The 19,139-nt window shown below is 47.5% G+C and overlaps 1 protein-coding gene across 1 annotated transcript in view; it reads left to right on the top strand.

Annotated features, from left to right (window-relative positions):
- The first annotated feature begins 81 nt into the window (after positions 1 to 81).
- scfd1 (sec1 family domain containing 1) overlaps positions 82 to 19,139 on the top strand; it is a 23,494-nt gene continuing 4,436 nt past the window's right edge. The window contains exons 1-19 of the mRNA XM_037071177.1: positions 82 to 222; positions 2,151 to 2,221; positions 2,353 to 2,441; positions 2,567 to 2,657; positions 2,895 to 3,017; positions 3,301 to 3,388; positions 3,488 to 3,577; positions 4,062 to 4,117; positions 4,286 to 4,371; positions 4,645 to 4,744; positions 6,642 to 6,781; positions 7,216 to 7,306; positions 7,778 to 7,851; positions 9,625 to 9,706; positions 10,034 to 10,130; positions 10,209 to 10,279; positions 15,643 to 15,722; positions 15,985 to 16,047; positions 16,623 to 16,698. Coding sequence (XP_036927072.1) covers positions 192 to 222; positions 2,151 to 2,221; positions 2,353 to 2,441; positions 2,567 to 2,657; positions 2,895 to 3,017; positions 3,301 to 3,388; positions 3,488 to 3,577; positions 4,062 to 4,117; positions 4,286 to 4,371; positions 4,645 to 4,744; positions 6,642 to 6,781; positions 7,216 to 7,306; positions 7,778 to 7,851; positions 9,625 to 9,706; positions 10,034 to 10,130; positions 10,209 to 10,279; positions 15,643 to 15,722; positions 15,985 to 16,047; positions 16,623 to 16,698 — 1,599 coding nt within the window. The 5' untranslated portion in view covers positions 82 to 191. The remainder of the gene's footprint in view (positions 223 to 2,150; positions 2,222 to 2,352; positions 2,442 to 2,566; positions 2,658 to 2,894; positions 3,018 to 3,300; positions 3,389 to 3,487; positions 3,578 to 4,061; positions 4,118 to 4,285; positions 4,372 to 4,644; positions 4,745 to 6,641; positions 6,782 to 7,215; positions 7,307 to 7,777; positions 7,852 to 9,624; positions 9,707 to 10,033; positions 10,131 to 10,208; positions 10,280 to 15,642; positions 15,723 to 15,984; positions 16,048 to 16,622; positions 16,699 to 19,139) is intronic.

The following is a 19,139-nucleotide window of genomic DNA, read 5'->3' as shown; positions in this document are numbered from 1 at the left end:
TGTTGGTTTCTGGAAACAGCGGCAGAGTGAGACCTCTTCAACCTCCCCCTCCTCTCTCTCTAAACGACAGTTGGTCTTTGGAAACCTCGGCGGAGTGACACCTCGTCTTCTTCCCCCCCTCTCTGGCGGTCGCCTCGCGCCGGGCTGCTGCCACGTCATCAGCCGCTCCGTCACCACGAACAACATCAAACATGGCGGCGTCCGTCCGGGAGAAGCAGACAGGTTCGTTTAACTGCTTTTTCTTCATTAAAGCTTGTTTTCAGCGGCGGACAGCGGCGGGAACCGGCTGCAGGGAGTTTAAACGGCCCTCAGTCTGTCGGAGGAGATTTATTCAGAACTGTCATCCTGATAAACAGCTAACTAACCGCTCTTTATCTCGTGTAGCCGCTGCTGGAGCTGATGATTAGCGAGTGTTTCAGTTTCACTACAGAAACTCTTCATATTCAACCACACAGACTTGTTAATTAACCAGCTGTTAACCAGCTAGTTAACTGGAAACCGAACCAGCTGCTTAGCTTGTTAGTTAACTGTGCTGTTAGCTCTCTAATGCCAGTGTTAGCTAGGTTAAGCTAGCTTGTTGCTATCGGTGAAGAAATCTGTCGTTTTCTGTAATTCTTTGCATTTCTGAAGATGTCAGAGACTTCCTGAAGTTTCAGCCCATCTGACTGAAACTGGATCATTCCTCCTTTAATCTCTAATACATGTTGTTTCACAAAATATCCCGGTTTTGTCGGCTTGCTGCTCCACTTTTTGTTTCACACTGTTCCTGACGAATGAACCTCAGTTCATATTTTACAAGAAAACTTGTAAAGGGTCAAATTCAAGTCCGCTGTTCTAACAGTAACGATAATAACTGTATGTAAGAGATTTTTAATGTGAAGAGAATACTTATATCATAGAGAAGCTTCATCAACATCCTGCTGAAATCCTGAGAATCTGCTGCTGAACATCAACCAAACAACTGAATAAAGGACTTTACTCAGTTAGCAGGACCAGAACCAGAACCACCACCACAGTTATTTCATATACTGACAGGCAGCTCAGTATATTTTCATTGGGACCTAAATGATTGACTCAAACACTGTTGAATCAGCAGAGCTCCACATGAATGTTCTGTGTGCACATGCAGCAGATCTGGGTTTGTTTTCAGGGCCAGAACCTGTTCTGGGACACAAGTGTCAATGTGGCAGTAAAAAGCTACAAATCAGCATAAAGATAAAAACAAATAATCTGTATATGTACAGAGAGCCAGCTGTCAACTATACAGATAAAACATTCAAGCCTCTTCAGGGAAAGTGTTAAAGCTGAAGATGTGTGGGGGGTTCTGGAGTTCTGGTGTTCTGGTCAGATAAACTGAAGATAATAAAACTGCAGGCGTCCTGATAATTGGAAGGTGAGCAACAAAAATGAAGACGTTCCTGACGCAGGTCGCCTCGTTCTCTCAACTGGGCTGAAGAATCAACACAACTTCCCTCAAATACAACAACATGGGGCAGGAAAGAATCCTACGACGGCCGAAACAGACCCAAGTTTCTGACTGGTGATCCATCAGGATGAGGTCTGCAGGGTGGCCGGGACTCAAGCCTTCATGAAAGGGGCGTCGTTGCTCCCTGATTGGCTGTGAGGGCGACACTCCAAGCTGCTTCCACTCATTAATCAGGACTCAGTGTCCTCAGCTGCCCTCAGGTGATCTGGATCCACTGCAGTCAGTCCAGACGGGCCACGAAGCTCAGCCCAGAACAGAGACAGTAAAGTCTCACAGTGGGACGCAGGAACCCCCCTCGATGCTGAGACACTTAGCTGAGAATAAAATATCACTTCCTGATTGTTTGCTGGTTTATGAGACGATGAAAGATGATTATGAGCTCTGACATCACCAGCAGCCTGAAGACGTGTCACCTGTCTGTCACCTGTCTGACACCTGTCTGTCACCTGTCTGACACCTGTCTGACACCTGTCTGACACCTGTCTGACACCTGTCTGTCACCTGTCTGACACCTGTCTGACACCTGTCTGACACCTGTCTGTCACCTGTCTGTCACCTGTCTGACACCTGTCTGTCACCTGTCTGACACCTGTCTGTCACCTGTCTGTCACCTGTCTGACACCTGTCTGTCACCTGTCTGACACCTGTCTGTCTGTCCCCTCAGTCGCTCTGAAGCGGATGCTGAACTTTAATGCTCCTCCTCTGAAGAACACGGCGGCTGAACCAGTATGGAAGGTAACACACACACACACACACACACACACACATATATCAAGACCTCAGGAAATGATTAATTTCATATGCATGAATAAATTTGAAATGTTTTATGTGTGTGTGTGTGCGCGTGCGTGCGTGCGTGCGTGCAGGTGCTGATATACGACCGGTTCGGTCAGGACATCATCTCCCCGCTGCTGTCGGTCAAAGAGCTGAGAGACATGGGCATCACGCTGCACCTGTAAGACACTCACCTGTTCACACCTCATTACCTGATCTCTACACTGTGATATTAATACTTTTATATAAGTAAAGTATTCGAGTGCTTCCTCCACTGAACCAAGACTGAACCCGTCTGTGTGTCAGTCTGCTTCACTCAGACAGAGATCCAATCCCAGATGTTCCAGCCATCTACTTTGTCATGCCCACAGAGGAGAACATCGACCGGATATGCCAGGTACACACTCACACACACTACGCACATCACACACACACAGACACTACGCACATCACACACACACAGACACTACGCACATCACACACACACGCACACACTATTGTTGTTGATGTTTTAGCACATTCCCACTCTCAAATGCAGCTTTTCTTCTTGTTATAATCAAATAGATCCTGTGACTGTAGTTTATATAAGTGTGTGTGTGTGTGCGCGCGCGTGCGTGCGTGTGTGTGTGTGTAGGACCTGAGGAACCAGCTGTATGAGTCGTACTTTCTGAACTTCATCTCCGCCATCAGTCGCAGTAAACTGGAGGACATCGCCAGCGCTGCTCTGGCTGCCAACGCTGTCACCCAAGTCACCAAGGTAACCATGCCATGGTAACCATGGTAACCCTGATCTGCTGACGGTGTGATGACATCATAGAGCAATGTCATGGATGAGCACCAGAGCTACATATGGCTGCTTTACTAGAAGTGTAGCATTGTGTTGTTTGGAGTCTTCCTGATCATAAATCTACTTAGCACTTTATATCTTTATGTTTTAAATCATTAAATCTGAGTAAAGTTATAAATTATTCTATTTCAGATCTAAATATTATATTGATCCGTACAAACAGGATAAATGTGTGTGTGTGTGTGTGTCTCAGGTGTATGATCAGTACCTGAACTTCATCACTCTAGAAGACGACATGTTCGTCCTCTGCCATCAGAACAAGGAGCTCATCTCGTACCACGGTAACTTCAACTCCTCTGTCTCCTGTCATCTGCTTTACTCTACTGCAACAGGTGTGTCTCACCTGTGTGTGTGTGTGTGCGTGTGTGTGTCTCCTGCAGCCATCAACAGAGCGGACATCCAGGACACAGACATGGAGGCCATCATGGACACCATCGTGGACAGTCTCTTCTGTTTCTTCGTCACTCTCGGTCAGTTCTCGGCTTCTTCTCACAGATTCTGATTATTTTTGTCAAAATCTAAACAAATTGAAATGTACGTTATTGGAAAAACTAAAGAAAAGTCTTCAGTCCTCTGATCTGTCTGGATGATGAAACAAAGGTTAGATTAAAATAGAACGATTCAGGACTTCAGTGTATCGTCATGAATACAGTAAAGTGTAAATATAATAACCAGCTGAATGTTTGTGGTTCATCTGTCCTGCTCACTCGTTCTCGTCCACTAGATGGAAACATTCACTTTCTGTTGGAGCGACACAGAACTTCTCTTTTCAGCAGGATGATCGATCTTCTTACAGAGCTGATTATCTGATTATCTGTAGTATCTTTATTTATCAGTATACTGACTGTGAGCCGCTGTTCTTTTAACTCTTTCTGTTCATCTCAACATCAACACAAGATTTTCAAGGTTCGTATAAAATTTGAAATTAAAGCTTGTGTTGTTGTTGTTGATCAGGTGCGGTGCCGATCATTCGCTGTCCCCGTGGAAACGCAGCAGAGATGGTCGCTGTGGTGAGTTCATACTAATGTCAGCCATGTTTGTAGTTTCCATCCTAAAGTCTCAACCAGTTAAGAACCAAAGTTACAGTTTTAACAGACTGTGTGTGTGTGTGTGTGTGTGTGTGTGTGTGTGTGTGTGTGTGTGTGTGTGTGTGTGTGTGTGTGTGTGTGTGTGTGTAGAAGTTGGATAAGAAGCTCCGTGAGAACCTGCGGGACGCCAGAAACAGTCTCTTCACAGGAGACAACATGGCCGCCGGACAGTTCAGGTAAACAGCTCCTGTGATGAAAGATACAGTTCAACACTGTCGGCTCATGTGAAACACAACTTCCCAGGGTGCATCACTGCACAGCCTTGTGTGCAACTCTGGTGTGTTCATGTGTTGTCAGAAGAATCAGAGAAGCATTTTTCCAACGAGCAACAATTTGAATCAGCTGTTTCCTGCTGCAGCGTGTTGTTTAAACGCTCAGTGATAAAATGCAGAACGAGTGTTGAGACCATCAGAGCTTCACACTCATCGCCTGGTCTCTCTTGTCTCCAGTTTCCAGAGGCCTCTGTTCGTCCTGGCGGACCGTAACGTGGACATGGCCACGCCCCTCCACCACACCTGGACCTATCAGGCGCTGATCCACGACGTGCTGGTGAGCAGTCACTCCTCTCTGATGGAGCCGACACACATTTTATATTCAGAAACAGATCGATGCACATTTTCTTCTGTCCACATTTTATCATCAACAACTTTGTGTTGTTACTTTGACTTCCTGTTTGTGGCTCGTTGGTTCCTTTTTAAAGATGAATGTTAAAGATCAGGTGTAAAGTTCAACATTTACTTGTGTCTTCAAACTGAAGCTCACTGAAGGCTTATAGAATAAACAGGAAGTCAAACATTGTTTGGGACTATTTTCCCCAAATTTGGTGCTGTAGTGAAACCTGAACGCACACACACACACACACACACACACACACACACACACACACTCATGTGTTCATGCATAGCCGTGTCAGCTGGGGAGGTGCTGAGGTTAATACTGACAGCACTGGAATGTAGAATTACACGGATGTGTTATGTAACATGTCATCGGCACACACACACACACACACACACACACACACACACACACATAGCTGCTGGCACCAGCAGACCAGAATTTGGCAAATCCACGACGTCTCTCTTAACAACTCCTCAAATCTCATTTTGTCCATCAGGTCTAATTTTCCTTCATCAGAGAGAAGTCGAGTTTCTTCTGTTCTCACGCTGGTTTTAAGGCTCACGCTGATATTTGAGCTGTGAAAACATCTGATTATCTTCTACAGCTTCATATAAACATTAACTTGAGCTCAGGATCCACAACTTGGGTTTTTTTTCTTGGACATTTTGTGATTCTTTTTTTTACTGGATATCTGCTGATAGTTCAAATGGATAATTAATTTTACATTAATGTTGATTAAATCTGCATCTGACACATCAAGGTAACAGCTACAGCTAATAGATCTGACACATCCTATTTTTGATGAGCTATTTGATCCAAATATCAGATGAAGCCTGTTGCTGAGGAGACCTGCAGCACCAGCAGAGTGAAGTCAGACGGTCGTGTGCAGTAAATATTGCAGCAGAGTAAAGAGCCGCAGCAGACTTGCAGGAAGGACTCGCAGCAGAGTGTTTTTATTAACGGGACATTTGACACTTTAGGAAATAAATTCTGAGCTACCAGATTATTTTTCTCTTCTTCATTACGTGATGTAACTGTTTTCCACGTGAAGCGTCGGCACCTCGAAACACCTCAGAATAAGTCCGGAGACGCTTCAACAAGTTGATTTGTTTTGAAAACAGCTGAAATTATGTCTCCATATTTTTAGACTTTTTGAGCGTCGCTCAGTCGGGTCGTCCAGGTCCAGAATCCAGACTCTGTTCTGGTCTCTGTGGGTGCGACGTGGTCCAGATGGCAGCATGCTCGCTTTCCTATAAACATGTCAGGCTCTGAACGCCGCCGTCTACCACCCAGCAGGAGATGCGATCCCAGCGCTAAACCTCCCGTCTCATCCCGGGCCGGTTCCCATGGCAACAGCGATATTATGATCTGCTGTTGGTTTCTGCGTTTGGGACGAGGATCTGCTCCCCGTCAGCCTCAGTCAGGAGCCACCGTGCTGTAATTAGCAGTGATGCGCTGTAGGACGGGTCTGGACGTTATCCCAGATATCTTTAACACAGCAGGCCTCCTCCGCTGCTCCTGGATCAGCTTTCACATTCAGTCAGTGTCTCAAAATCAGTCAGAACTGTAAATAGGAGGTGGATGATGACGTCTTTGGTTTTTCTTGGTGGTTTCATCATGGGTACGGAACTTGGAAGAGATGATTTAGATAATTTAACGCAGGAAAAACAATTAATAATAGAGAAAATGGCCTCAGCTGTGGGTTTGTGACGAGCTCCTCACAGCTGCTGGCAGACGTGTCGACGATAACCTGCCAAAACAGCCAACGTCAAGGATCACCTGACAGAAGGTGGAATAAATCTTAATAAATGTGTTTTCTCTCCACCAGGACTTCCAGCTCAACAGGGTGGTGATGGAAGAGGGCGCGGGGGCGGAGCCATCTCCTGCCGGCGCCAGACCAAAGAAGAAGAACAGAAAGATGTACGACCTGACGGCCGCCGACAAGTTCTGGCAGAAACACAAGGGCAGGTCAGTCCATGTGGAGGAAAGGTTCAGTGATGTGGTTGGTTCATTATTAATCTGCATTCTGCCAACAGCAAGAATTTAATTCATCCAGAGTTCAGCTGCTCCGACGCTCAGTGACAGAAAATAACAAAGAAGAGAATCTTAGTTTGTAGGACAATAATGTTGATTTCATTATCAGTTCGTCTATGAAATGTTCTTCAGTATCTCAGAGAACAAAGAGACGTCACTTCTTTTGTCCGATCGACCATCTGAAACCCAAAGAACCTTTGTTCAGTGTCAGAAACAACCAGACCAGTTCACAGATTTACAAAGTAGTTGTTCGGTTGATTTTCTTTCACTGAACAGATTAATTGATTAAGTGAAGTGATTGGTCAGAAGTTCACTGTGCAGTGTGTGTGTGCGTGTGTGTGCGTGTGTGTGTGTGCTGTGTGTTTCAGTCCGTTCCCTGAGGTGGCTGAGTCGGTCCAGGAGGAGCTGGACACCTACAGAGCCCAGGAGGACGAGGTCAAACGCCTCAAGAGCATCATGGTGAGACGCAACAGCTCGTCTAGTTCGTTCTGAGGTCAGGGACAAACTTCCCGACGTCTCTGCAGGACCCTTGAAAGTCCTGCAGGCCACATGAGAGTCTCTAAGAGTCCAGTGTCTTTGTAATCTCATCAGCTGTCTGAGGTTTCAACAGCATGTTCACGATCTTCAGCATCGTGTCTGAGCGACGATAAAGATCATCTGATCTGACTGTGTCCCTCTACAGTGTACAAACCCTGAGATACGAACAGGATCAGTCATTAACACACCGACTGTTCACCGACAAGTTGGCTCAACTGATCCTGAGCCTCTTTTATGAGATACGTTAGGAACTTTATATCATCGTCATCTCAACTCACAGAAATCAGTGAAAACACGGAACACGTCTTGTTTATCAGTCTGTTATGTTGATGTTCGATGATGGTTTGAATGTAAAAGGTTTTTGTATTGTGCTGTGTGTGTTTGTGTCTGCAGGGTTTAGAGGGAGAGGATGAAGGAGCCATCAGCATGTTGTCAGACAACACAGCCAAGCTCACCTCGGCCGTCAGGTACTGATCCAGCAGAGCCTCCAGCTGTTGATGCTGCTTAAAGTCTTACAACAAACATTTCTCTACATTAAATATCACAAACTAACACTGAAAAAGTCTCCACATGTTCAGGGCTACTGGGCATGCTCAGTAGAGTCCGTCTCCAGTTTCTGTAGCCGAGCTTAACTTCCTCTGTAAAGTAATTTAACCAAACATGCTACACTTCCAAATGTTATAGTGATAATTAAACGACTCAACAGGTAGTTTATGATGCTCATTTCTTTTACAGCTGCTTTTTTTCCTGTAAGGTAAATTCAGAAAGTTCAGTACGAGGCGGCTGTGACTCTCAGGACAAATGCAGGAGTTTCTGGCAAACACGACACCAAGATCACTTCACAGCTCTGCTCATGTCGTCCTCGAGTCTTCACACGAACAGGATCAGAAACAAGTTTGAAGCAGGAGACACAAACAATAACGACACAGTTTAGTGACACATTAAACAACAATAAAGAGCTGTGAGTCCTCCTAATTAAAAAGATAGGGCTGTAATTTATTTTCTAAAACTACCAAAGCATCTTCACTACTCAAAGATCCAGCGAGAGAAACAAACAGAAAGTCGGCTCAACAGATTTCTTTGTTAGAAACATAGAAAACATCTACACGAAGTGAAATCAGCTCATGAATAAACCAGATGGAGTTCAGCAGCTTCATCTGCTCCTGGTAGACTGAGTGAATCTGTCTCAACACGTCAGTATGAACCAGAACCAAGAGACCCAAGAGGTTCCTCTGTGATCGGGATCAGTTCATCAGTCAGAAGCTGAAATAACAACAACATCATGCTGCGTCACGTCTGTCGGCCAGACGACAGATGAACTACTTTTAAAATGTTTGTTCACTGAATGGAGTTCAGACTTTCCAGCTCAGATGTGACAGATGTGTCATCGTACAGCTCCAGGTGTCGGCAGGCGGCCATGATTACTGATTGTTGTCCTCCATTGTTGTTCATGACTGTCTGGACATCAGAGACGTTAACATCATGACGTCAGTGTGAACGTCAGTGCTGATACTTTCAGACACGACGTCACCTGAAATCCTCCAGTTCACTGTTTTCAATTCATTGTAATCCAGATGTGTGAATAATTCTCCTCATGTTTGGTCTGAATGACTCTTGAACACAAAAAAAGTTCAGTTCAACCAAAGAAATGAAAACAAATCCATAAAATTTGGTTTCATGGCGACTAAGGATAGAAACACTCCACATCTTTTGTGTGTGCGTCCAGAGACGGCTTCAAAAAACACTGAACTCAAAACGAATGAAACACATTTTTCTGTTTGCATACAGAAATTAAACTTTCACATCTTCACAGATGATCGTCAGATTTAAAATCTCTCCGGCTCTGGAACAACATCGCCTGTTTCTCAGTAACTCAATAAGTAAAGAATGAACTTCTCTGACGTCCAGAGGACAGACGAGCCCAGAGGCACACAACACCTGGCTGGATCTTCAGTTGTGATCCGTCTCTCAGGATGTAACTGTGAAACTGTGATAGAGACTCTCGTCCTGCTCAACCCAAACAAGCTGCCGGTCCGAGTCCAGAACTCAGTTTAAACTGTAGAACTGCAGCACAGGGATGTTGTTGTTGGGTGGACCAGCAGCCGGAGAGTGGAGGAGTGTGACAGATAATCATCTCCTCCAGCAGATCAAACTGTGAGATACTGGAGAAGATTAGACTTATTGTTGGTTAATCAGGAGCAGATTGAAAAGGTCCCCTGTGTTCTGGTTCTGACCCGCAGCTCTCTGCCGGAGCTGCTGGAGAAGAAACGACTCATCGACCTGCACACCAACGTCGCCACGGCCGTCCTCGACCACATCAAGGTACGCCGCCGTCACCGTCCGATCGAATGTACAGCAGCAACATTTATCGATCAATAGAAAATTGATAACGGTAACGGTACACAGTAACAATACTCAGTAACAGTACACAGTAACAGTACACAGTCACAGTACACAGTAACGGTACACAGTACACAGTAACAATACTCAGTAACAGTACACAGTCACAGTACACAGTAACGGTACACAGTACACAGTAACAATACTCAGTAACAGTACACAGTAACTGTACATAGTACACAATAACAGTACACAGTAACAGTAACAGTACAACGCTGGAGTACTCACTGCAGCTGTTTGTGTCCTCAGAGTCGTAAACTGGACGTTTACTTTGAGTACGAAGAGAAGCTGATGAGCAAGTCGACTTTAGACAAATCGCTGCTGGACATCATCAGTGACCCTGATGGTACGAACACACACACACACACACACACACAGGTAGATTCACCAGATGAACTAAACTGTGGACGTGTTTGTTTCTCAGCTGGGACTCCAGAAGACAAAATGAGACTTTTCATCATCTACTACATCACTGCTCAGCAGGCGCCGTCAGAGGTAAAACACACGTGAACATTAAGACCACTGATAAACCAACATGACAGAATCTGTAGATAAAGACAGAATCAGAGATCTGACGATGATCCGACCTCTCCTCTGTAGAGCAGGTCTCGACATCTGACTGTGTTACAAGTTTTATTTTGAAGGTTTGGGTTCAGACAGGCAGCAGATTTATAAGAAAATAGATTTTCATCTTCACCACAATGTTTCCATGAAGTCTTTGAAGTCGTGGAGACGTCCCCGTGTGTCTCATCCTTCATTAACGTCACAATGTTTTGGAGTTTATCTGTCAGTTCCTCGCAGACTAACAATGAATCCTTTGACAACAAGCTAAGTGTGGCTAATAATATCCATGAGTAAAGTTTGGCTCTTTGAGGAAATATTCAAATATTTTTCAAGACAGATGAGCTGTTTTCACTTTGCAACTCCAAACTGTGAGTGTTTCCAAACCGCTGCTCTGTTGGATGACAGCGGGCACCTTCAGATGTGTGTTACTGGATCTGTCATCATGTTTGATTCAGTGAAGAGACAGAAGACCAGTGTGAGTCACCAAACCACCGCTGCACCAGCCTCTTCACCAAAACCCTCACCGCTTGGCTCGCACGTCTCGCTGCTGTCATGAAGTCGAGCCGCACGAGTGAAGAACGTTCAGGAGGAGTTGACCTCTGAAGCCGACGCACAGCAGGAACACAAACAGCAGTTATCTTCAGTCACGGTGGGCTTCAACATCAGCAGAGCTGCAGCGAGGAGCCGGAGCTGATGTTCAGGAGTCTGTAGACGTGTATGTTCTGAGGTGAACTTCTCATCAGAGTGACAGTGATGTGAGGGTTCTGGTTCAGTTCAGACCTCACAGTGAAGATGAGTGTCGAGGGAGTTCTGTGATCGTCCTGTGGCTCAGGAACAAAACAGACTCGGGGAAATCAGAACCACAGCAGAACAATGCTGCTCATTCTTCAGACCCTCTGCTTGTCAGGAGCTGTGTTCTAATCTCACCATCATCTTTCTGCTTATAGAGCAACTTTTGTTCCTTTTGCCTTTAAAGCAAAGTAAAGGTCGACGACAGAAACACAGATGTTCCAAACAAAACCATCTGTATGAGCCTGTTGTGTTGTTGATCAGGAAGTATCAGAGTCGTCTGAACGGTCAGAAGCTGCTGAATGAGTCGATCTGATGAATATTTCCAGCTCACAGCGACGAGCACACCTCATGATCACACTGCTGCATGTCGTTCTGGCCGAACTCGACAGGTGTTGTGTTGTTTCCATCCAGCTCGAGACTCTCGCTCTGTCACACACAATGTTTACAACCTGTAACGTAACAAAAGCCTCTGTTGAGTTCAGTGTTGTCACGTAGACACAGACAGCTGGTCCGTCTCTTATCATCATTTATCACCTTTTTACACTATATTTAGTTTTACTGTGTCTCTGGCAGCGCCGGCCTCGGCTGGAGGTTTTCTGTTCCCAGGTGGTCGGTCCGTGCGTACAGCCTGATGGTTAATTATGCTCCACTGTGTCTTCACTAAAAGAACTTGAAAGCACCATGTCGTGATGGTTAACCAGCACAGAATTTGTATACTTTTGTCTGAACGTGGTCTAATTTAGGCCAAAATTTATACAAAGGTTTTTTGATGGTGTCTGCCTCGGTTTTTAATCTACATTTTGATTGTTGACATAAAAACGTTAGGGTTGGTTAGGGTTAGGGTGGTTAATTTCCCCCAGCAGCCTCGACTACGTGTCCCACATCATCTGAAGATCAAATCGATGGTACATCGCTGAGTGGAACTGGTTGTAACGCGTTGTTAGCCATCGAGGACACGATCTCTGCGCCCAGACGGCCGTTCAAACATTTCATCTGCTTTGTGAAGCTTTGGCCTTTGGTGGTTTCTCCTCAGTTGGAGTGAAGACGCTCTTTATTTCTGGGATTGTAGAAATTCCTCCTGAGATTTGTATCGTTTGGATCAATTCTAGATTCTCCTGGCGTCTCAGATGACAGTCCTCCAGATCTTCCCATCGGCCCGGCCAGGCCTCTTCACCTCCGCTCAAACTGAAATAGCACAGGGGACGCTTACATCACCACAGTCCAAATGGTTTAGACAGATGGTTTCAAGTCAGCTGTGTCCTCAAAACCACATCGTTCTGATCAATAGCATCGTTTTGGACACGTCTTCTTGGCTCTGCCACATTTCTAATATCATTATGAGCCGGTGGCGGAACCAAGATGTGTGAGCCAGCGTTCCTCCTGGTCAGAGTCACTGTAACAAACACAGCTGGATCAGGTTTAGTTTGGCAGAAGTCGCCTCTCATCCATTATGACATGACAGCGACTGCAGTTGCTATTAGTTTGAGTTTGGCGTCAAAGACCTGATGCACCAGGAGGTCAGTCTGTGTGAGAACTGTGTGACAATGTTTGCACTCATTACACAAAGAGATCTGCAGGTTTAAACTCTCAAACTTCAATCGGTGTCCACGTCCAGGCCTCCAGCTGCTGCGCCTGCACAACTCATCTGACAATCTGTCTCAATTATTCAGGCAGTGATCAGTCAACATCCATGAAGCAGGTGCAGGCCAGCAGCTGAAGTCATGGCCATTTATCAGGGACGCTGTTAAACCTCTCCAATAAAAACTCAGGTTATCTGTTGTCAGTCACATCAGTCACGCTTCTGTGTCACAGTCAAATCAGGCCGTCTGATTCTCGCGTCAGCATATCAGGTCAACTTTGTGAAGTTGAGGCTCAGTTTTCTGAGGCTGCAGCTGATCACGTCAAAGGTTGTTGATTATTCCCTCCATTAGTCGTTCAGTCTAAATATCAGTAAATGATGTAAAGTGTCGATCAGTGTCTCGTCCTCAAACGTCTTCAGTTGAACCTCAGATGTATTCAGGTCAGTGTCACCGCTGTGTGAGAGGGTGAAGCAGAGCGTCCTGCAGCTCCGTGTCCTCTGTCTCAACCTCGTGTCGTGGTTGAGGGCTGGACTTGTGGTTTATCTCCATCTTGAAGCTGTTGAACTCTGTTTATTGTGTCCAGAAGTCCAAAAGTTCCTGCTGGAGCTCAGGTTTCATGTTTTGGATATCTTTGCTGAGGTTTGTGAAAAGCTTTAATAGTAGTGAAGTCTTCCTCCATCTTTCCCACGCTGGTCTTTGTTTGCCCTTGTTTGTCTTCGTGGTGCGTTCAAGTGCAGCGTTTTGGCCGAGACATGGACGTTCTGTATGAACAGGAGCATTAACAGTGTGGCTCTGTAAATATATGCAGGTGGTTGTATAAGACTTTGTATTCGGAGAGAAATGATTGATTCATTTGTTGTTTTCACTGATAGGATTAACATACTGTTAAACTCCGCCCACTTTAATATCTCCACACCTGACCAATCACAGTGTGAAGAGGGTGGAGACGTAGCACAGCGAGGCCTCGGCTTCCTCTGCTGACGGGTGGTGTGACAGCTGGGGATCATCCGCTCAGCCTCCATCAGCTCCCTCTCCTCCTCTCCTCCTCTCCTCCTCTCCTCCTCTCCTCCTCTCCTCCTCCTCCTCTCCTCCTCCTCTCCTCCTCCTCCTCCTCTCCTCCTCTCCTCCTCCTCTCCTCCTCCTCTCCTCCTCTCCTCCTCTCCTCCTCCTCTCCTCCTCTCTCTCTCTCCTCCTCTCCTCCTCTCCTCCTCTCCTCCTCCCCCTCTCCTCCCCCTCTCCTCCTCCACTCCTCCTCTCCTCCTCTCCTCCTCTCCTCCTCCTCTCCTCCTCTCCTCCTCTCTCTCCTCCTCCTCTCCTCCTCTCCTCCTCTCCTCCTCCTCTCCTCCTCTCCTCCTCCTCTCCTCCTCCTCTCCACCTCTCCTCCTCTCCTCCTCCTCTCATCATCTCCTCCTCTCTCACCTCCTCACCTCCTCTACCTCCTATCCTTCTCTCCTCCTCTCCTCCTCTCTCTCCTCCTCCTCTCCTCCTCCTCCTCTCCTCCTCCTCCTCCTCTCCTCCTCTCCTCCTCCTCTCCTCCTCCTCTCCTCCTCTCCTCCTCTCTCTCCTCCTCCTCTCCTCCTCTCCTCCTCTCCTCCTCTCTCTCCTCCTCTCCTCCTCCTCTCCTCCTCTCCTCCTCTCCTCCTCTCCTCCTCCTCTCCTCCTCCTCTCTTCCTCTCCTCCTCCTCTCTTCCTCCTCTCCTCCTCCTCTCCTCCTCCTCTCCTCCTCTCCTCCTCCTCTCCTCCTCTCCTCTCCTCCTCCTCTCCTCTCCTCCTCCTCTCTTCCTCCTCTCCTCCTCTCCTCCTCTCTTCCTCTCCTCCTCCTCTCCTCCTCTCCTCCTCCTCTCCTCCTCCTCTCCTCCTCCTCTCTTCCTCTCCTCTTCCTCTCCTCCTCCTCTCCTCCTCCTCTCTCCTCTCTTCGTCCTCTCCTCCTCTCCTCCTCTCCTCGTCCTCTCCTCCTCCTCTCCTCCTCCTCTCCTCCTCTCCTCCTCTCCTCTCCTCCTCTCCTCTCCTCCTCCTGTCTTCTCCTCTCCTCCTCTCCTCTCTCTCCTCCTCTCTCTCCTCCTTTCCTCTCTCCTCCTCTCTCCTCCTTTCCTCTCCTCTCCTCCTCTCCTCTCTCTCCTCCTCTCCTCCTCTCTCTCCTCCTCCTCTCCTCCTCCTCTCCTCCTCTCCTCCTCTCCTCCTCCTCTCTCTCTCTGATCTCCCTCTACACTTTCAGACTGATGTGTTGGGAGTTCACAGGTACAGAATCACCTCCACACACTCTGATGTGGCTCAGTTGTGAAATCCTTCACCGGCTCCCGCTGAGCAGCCAGTCTTATTAAAGAGGAAACGGTGTGTAGTTGATCTACGTCGCCTCCACTCGCTGTAGGCAGAATCAGACAGACTGTACTCTGACGTTTCCTCCATGTTTTCTGGGCGTGACTGATGATGTCACAGTAACTTTAACAGCAGTAACAGCAGCTCGAGCGTCCGGGCTTCTCATCGTAGTTGAGCTGATGTTTAAGTTTGCAGCATTAAGTGTGTTTACTCTGCTTTCACTTTATCTCACTGGTACCTGAAAGGCATCACCACAACGTTTGTCTGGTTCCTGCTGTCTTCGTGCTTCACCTCCTCTAACTGTAACCATGTCGAGGACTTTGGAGTGCGGCAGCCATCTCGACACTCATCTCACTCATCATCGTCACAGGTCACATGACGAGAACAAACCGAAGAACTCATCACTGTAACTCTGTTTTAAATTCCATCTGTAAACTGACAGAACTTTTCCTGAGTATCCAGTTTAGTGTTGATGATAACCACCAAAGTTACAGGTGAATTCTGTCGGACATGATGATCGACTAACTGTTCAGATCGCTCCGTAACACCAGAGTTGCTGAATGTTGTCCATGTGTTGAGGTTTGTGTTGATGTGTGTGTGTTTCAGTCGGACTTGGAGCAGTATAAGACGGCTCTGTTGGACGCAGGCTGTGACCTTTCACCTCTCAACTACATCAAGCAGTGGAAGTGAGTCAGTCTGCTGTTAGAGTCGTCTGATCATACTGTCGAATGTCTTTGTAACCTTAAAACCACAACTTTAGTCTTGAACAGTTTTTGTATCTTCTGATCCTCCAGTCGACTTATTTTCATCTGTTTCATCACACATTTTATTTGTTCGTTCACTAAAGCACCGTCAGTCATGTGTCGTCTGTGTCCAGAGTGATTCAGTGTCTGCTGAGCAGAACACTTCGTCACGTTGACTCGTTCTGGTTTCCTCCAACTTTTTCAGGGCGTTTACCAAGATGGCCGCCACCCCAGCCAACTACGGCAACAGTGGCGTCAAACCCATGGGGTAAGTTTGAATACAAGATGAGTTTTGTGACACAGTTTGATAGAAAGAGTTTTAGATAGAGATGCACCGATGGCAAGTTCCATGACCAGTTCTTATCTCAGACCTGAGTCACTGTTTGAAAATCAACTTTTCTTACAGATGGCACCTTTAATCTTACAATATGTTTTTTTTAAAGTTTCTATTCTCTGTTTATTCAAAGAAATGTTACAATGCTGCAGAGACTTCTATAAACTCAGCAGGTCATTGATACGACAGTCTTCATTAATGAAGTTAGAATATTTTACAGTTCGTGTCGAGTCCACTCAGAACACGTCAGCCCGTCTGGATCAGTTCTAAGAACTCCAGAACATCCAGACTTGACTTGTTACTTATTGTTTCTAGGAGCAGCAGAGTGGTTTCAGCAGTGTTTGTGTTCAGACTACCAGCCTTACCCTGTCCTCCTCCTCCTCCTCCTCCTCCTCCTCGCTGCCTTACCTCCTCCCTCCCTCCTTAATCCCCCTCCTTCTATTTGTCCCCTTTGTTTCCTCCCCCTCTCCTCTCCTCTCCTCTCCTCTCCTGCCCTCCTTCCTCTGCAGGCTGTTTTCCAGAGTGATGAATACCGGCTCGCAGTTCGTCATGGAGGGAGTGAAGAACCTGGTGCTCAAGCAACATGTGAGTCAAACTGGGACATTAAACAATAACAAACCTGCTCACGTTCAAACCTGAAGGTCAGACTGAACGTGGAGGGACGTCACTGATTAAACTGAAACAACTTTTAATCGTCAGGATTATTTCCACCTGCGCTCTCTGTCGGCAGGTTGATGACAAAAAATAAACACTGAAGAGTAAAAATGAAATCACGACGACAGCATCAGCTCGGTCTGCATGTTGAAGCTGCGATACGTGAGAGTTCACCACCTGTCGGATTCATTCTCATACAGTCAGGGGCAGCTTATCGCTAATGTAACCGCTAATTGCTGCTGGATGTAGCTGTTGTTAGCTAGTTAGCTCAGTTAGCCGTGCAGCTAGCAGTCCCATGGTGCCCTGGGGGTCAGACGCTGTGGACCGAGACAGGCAGGGCTAGCTGTTAGCATGCTAACTTCAGTAGATATCTGTTCAACACAGAACATAAAATCATAACGTCAAAACTTTTATTTCCTCACATTCTGCTGGTGATTTTTAATTCATTCTTGTATATTTTCATCTGAAATCGTCCATATTTAGTCTTTTGGTCTTTTCTCTTCTAGCAGTCAAGCTGAACAGAAACTCAGTTTTATGATCAGTGGTTGAGCAGTGACGAGCCGCCATGTTGGAGGAGGAAGACTGTATCCCTCATCTCTTCTGCTTCCTCATGAGTTATTAGAACTTTTCCTTGTTTTTCATTTCATCCGTTTCTTTCCTCTTCGTGTCTTTCCTTCTGTTGGTCGTCCTCCAACACGACGGCTCGTCACCTGTAACCAGCCTCCAAACATTCCTTCATACGTCTGCGCGCTTTATTTAACCTGCTCAACCATCAAAATGCCTCGCTCCACCCGCCTGCGTCTGGCAGGACGTTAAATCAAGCGCACCTAATGTTGGCAGTCTTTTTTCCTGGACGGCAGCAACGACGATGACAACAAGGAGGATGATGGGATGTTTCAGAGTCAAACTGGCACCAACATGGAGTCATTTATTACCATCACACACACACACACACACACAGAGGTGGTGTCTGTTTTCTTCATACAGAAGCTGAACTGAGACCAGCTGAGTCGGACCTGGAAGCTGCCAGAACATTACAGACACGAGCTGTTGACACTCTGACAGCTGAGATATTTACACACTTCTTCCAAGCACACGTCTCCAATATTTAAAAAAAAGACGTTCATCAAACTGAATCCAAACAAAACAAAGACTTCTGAAGATTAAAACCATCGAAACCTTAAATGAACCTGAAGGTGAGAAGATTCTGGTTTAAACTGATGAAACTTGAGACTGGAGATAAATTGATACATTTAGACTCGAACCTGAGCGGCTGATAGTTCAGATTCTGCTTTTTTATTCCAGACGTGAAATGAAATTACTAATTAGGAGGAGGTGGAGGTGAAGGAGGAGAGAGGAGGAGGAGGGAGGAGAGGAGAGAGGAGGAGGAGGAGAGAGGAGGAGAGGAGAGAGGTGGAGGAGGGAGGAGGAGGAGAGAGGAGGAGAGGAGAGAGGAGGAGGAGGAAGAGGGAGGAGGAGAGGAGGAGAGAGGAGGAGGGGAGGAGAGAGGAGGAGGAGCAGGAGGAGGGGGAGGAGGAGGTGGAGAGAGGAGGAGGAGGTGGAGAGAGAGGAGGAGGTGAAAGGGGAGGAGGAGGAGGGGAGGGGGAGGAGGAGGTGGAGAGAGGAGGAGGAGGGGGAGGAGAGAGGAGGAGGTGAAAGGGGAGGAGGAGGAGGGGAGGTGGAGGAGGAGAGGTGGAGGGAGAGGAGGAGGTGGAGGAGGAGAGAGGAGGAGGAGGAGGGGGAGGTGGAGGGGAGGTGGAGGAGGAGAGGAGGAGGGAGAGGAGGAGGTGGAGGAGGAGAGAGGAGGGAGAGGAGGAGGAGGTGGAGGAGGAGAGATGGAGGAGGAGGAGGAGGAGGAGGAGGAGGAGGAGGAGGAGGAGGAGAGAGGAGGAGGAGGGGGAGAGGAGGAGGTGGAGGACGAGGAGAGAGGAGGAGGGGGAGGAGAGAGGAGGAGGCGGAGAGAGGAGGAGAGGTGGAGGAGGATGCGGACGAGGGAGGAGGAGCGCGGAGGAGGCGGGGGAGGGGCGGAGGAGGAGGCGGGGGGAGGAGGGAGGAGGTGGAGGAGGAAGAGAGGAGGAGGAGGAGGAGAGGAGGAGGAGGGAGGAGGTGGAGGAGGAGGAGAGAGGAGGAGGAGGAGGAGGGGAGGAGAGAGGAGGAGGAGGAGGAGGGAGGAGGAGGAGGAGGAGAGAGGAGGAGGAGGAGGGAGGTGGAGGAGGAAGAGGGAGGAGGAGAGGAGGAGGAGGAGGGAGGTGGAGGAGGAAGAGGGAGGAGGAGAGAGGAGGAGGAGGAGGAGGGAGGAGGAGGGAGGAGGAGGGAGGAGGAGAGAGGAGGAGGAGGAGGAGGGAGGAGGAGAGGAGGAGGAGGGAGGAGGT

This window comes from Acanthopagrus latus, chromosome 16 (genome assembly GCF_904848185.1).
Source record: "Acanthopagrus latus isolate v.2019 chromosome 16, fAcaLat1.1, whole genome shotgun sequence".
Taxonomy (NCBI): domain Eukaryota; kingdom Metazoa; phylum Chordata; class Actinopteri; order Spariformes; family Sparidae; genus Acanthopagrus; species Acanthopagrus latus.
This window is presented reverse-complemented; position numbering and strand designations above follow the sequence as displayed.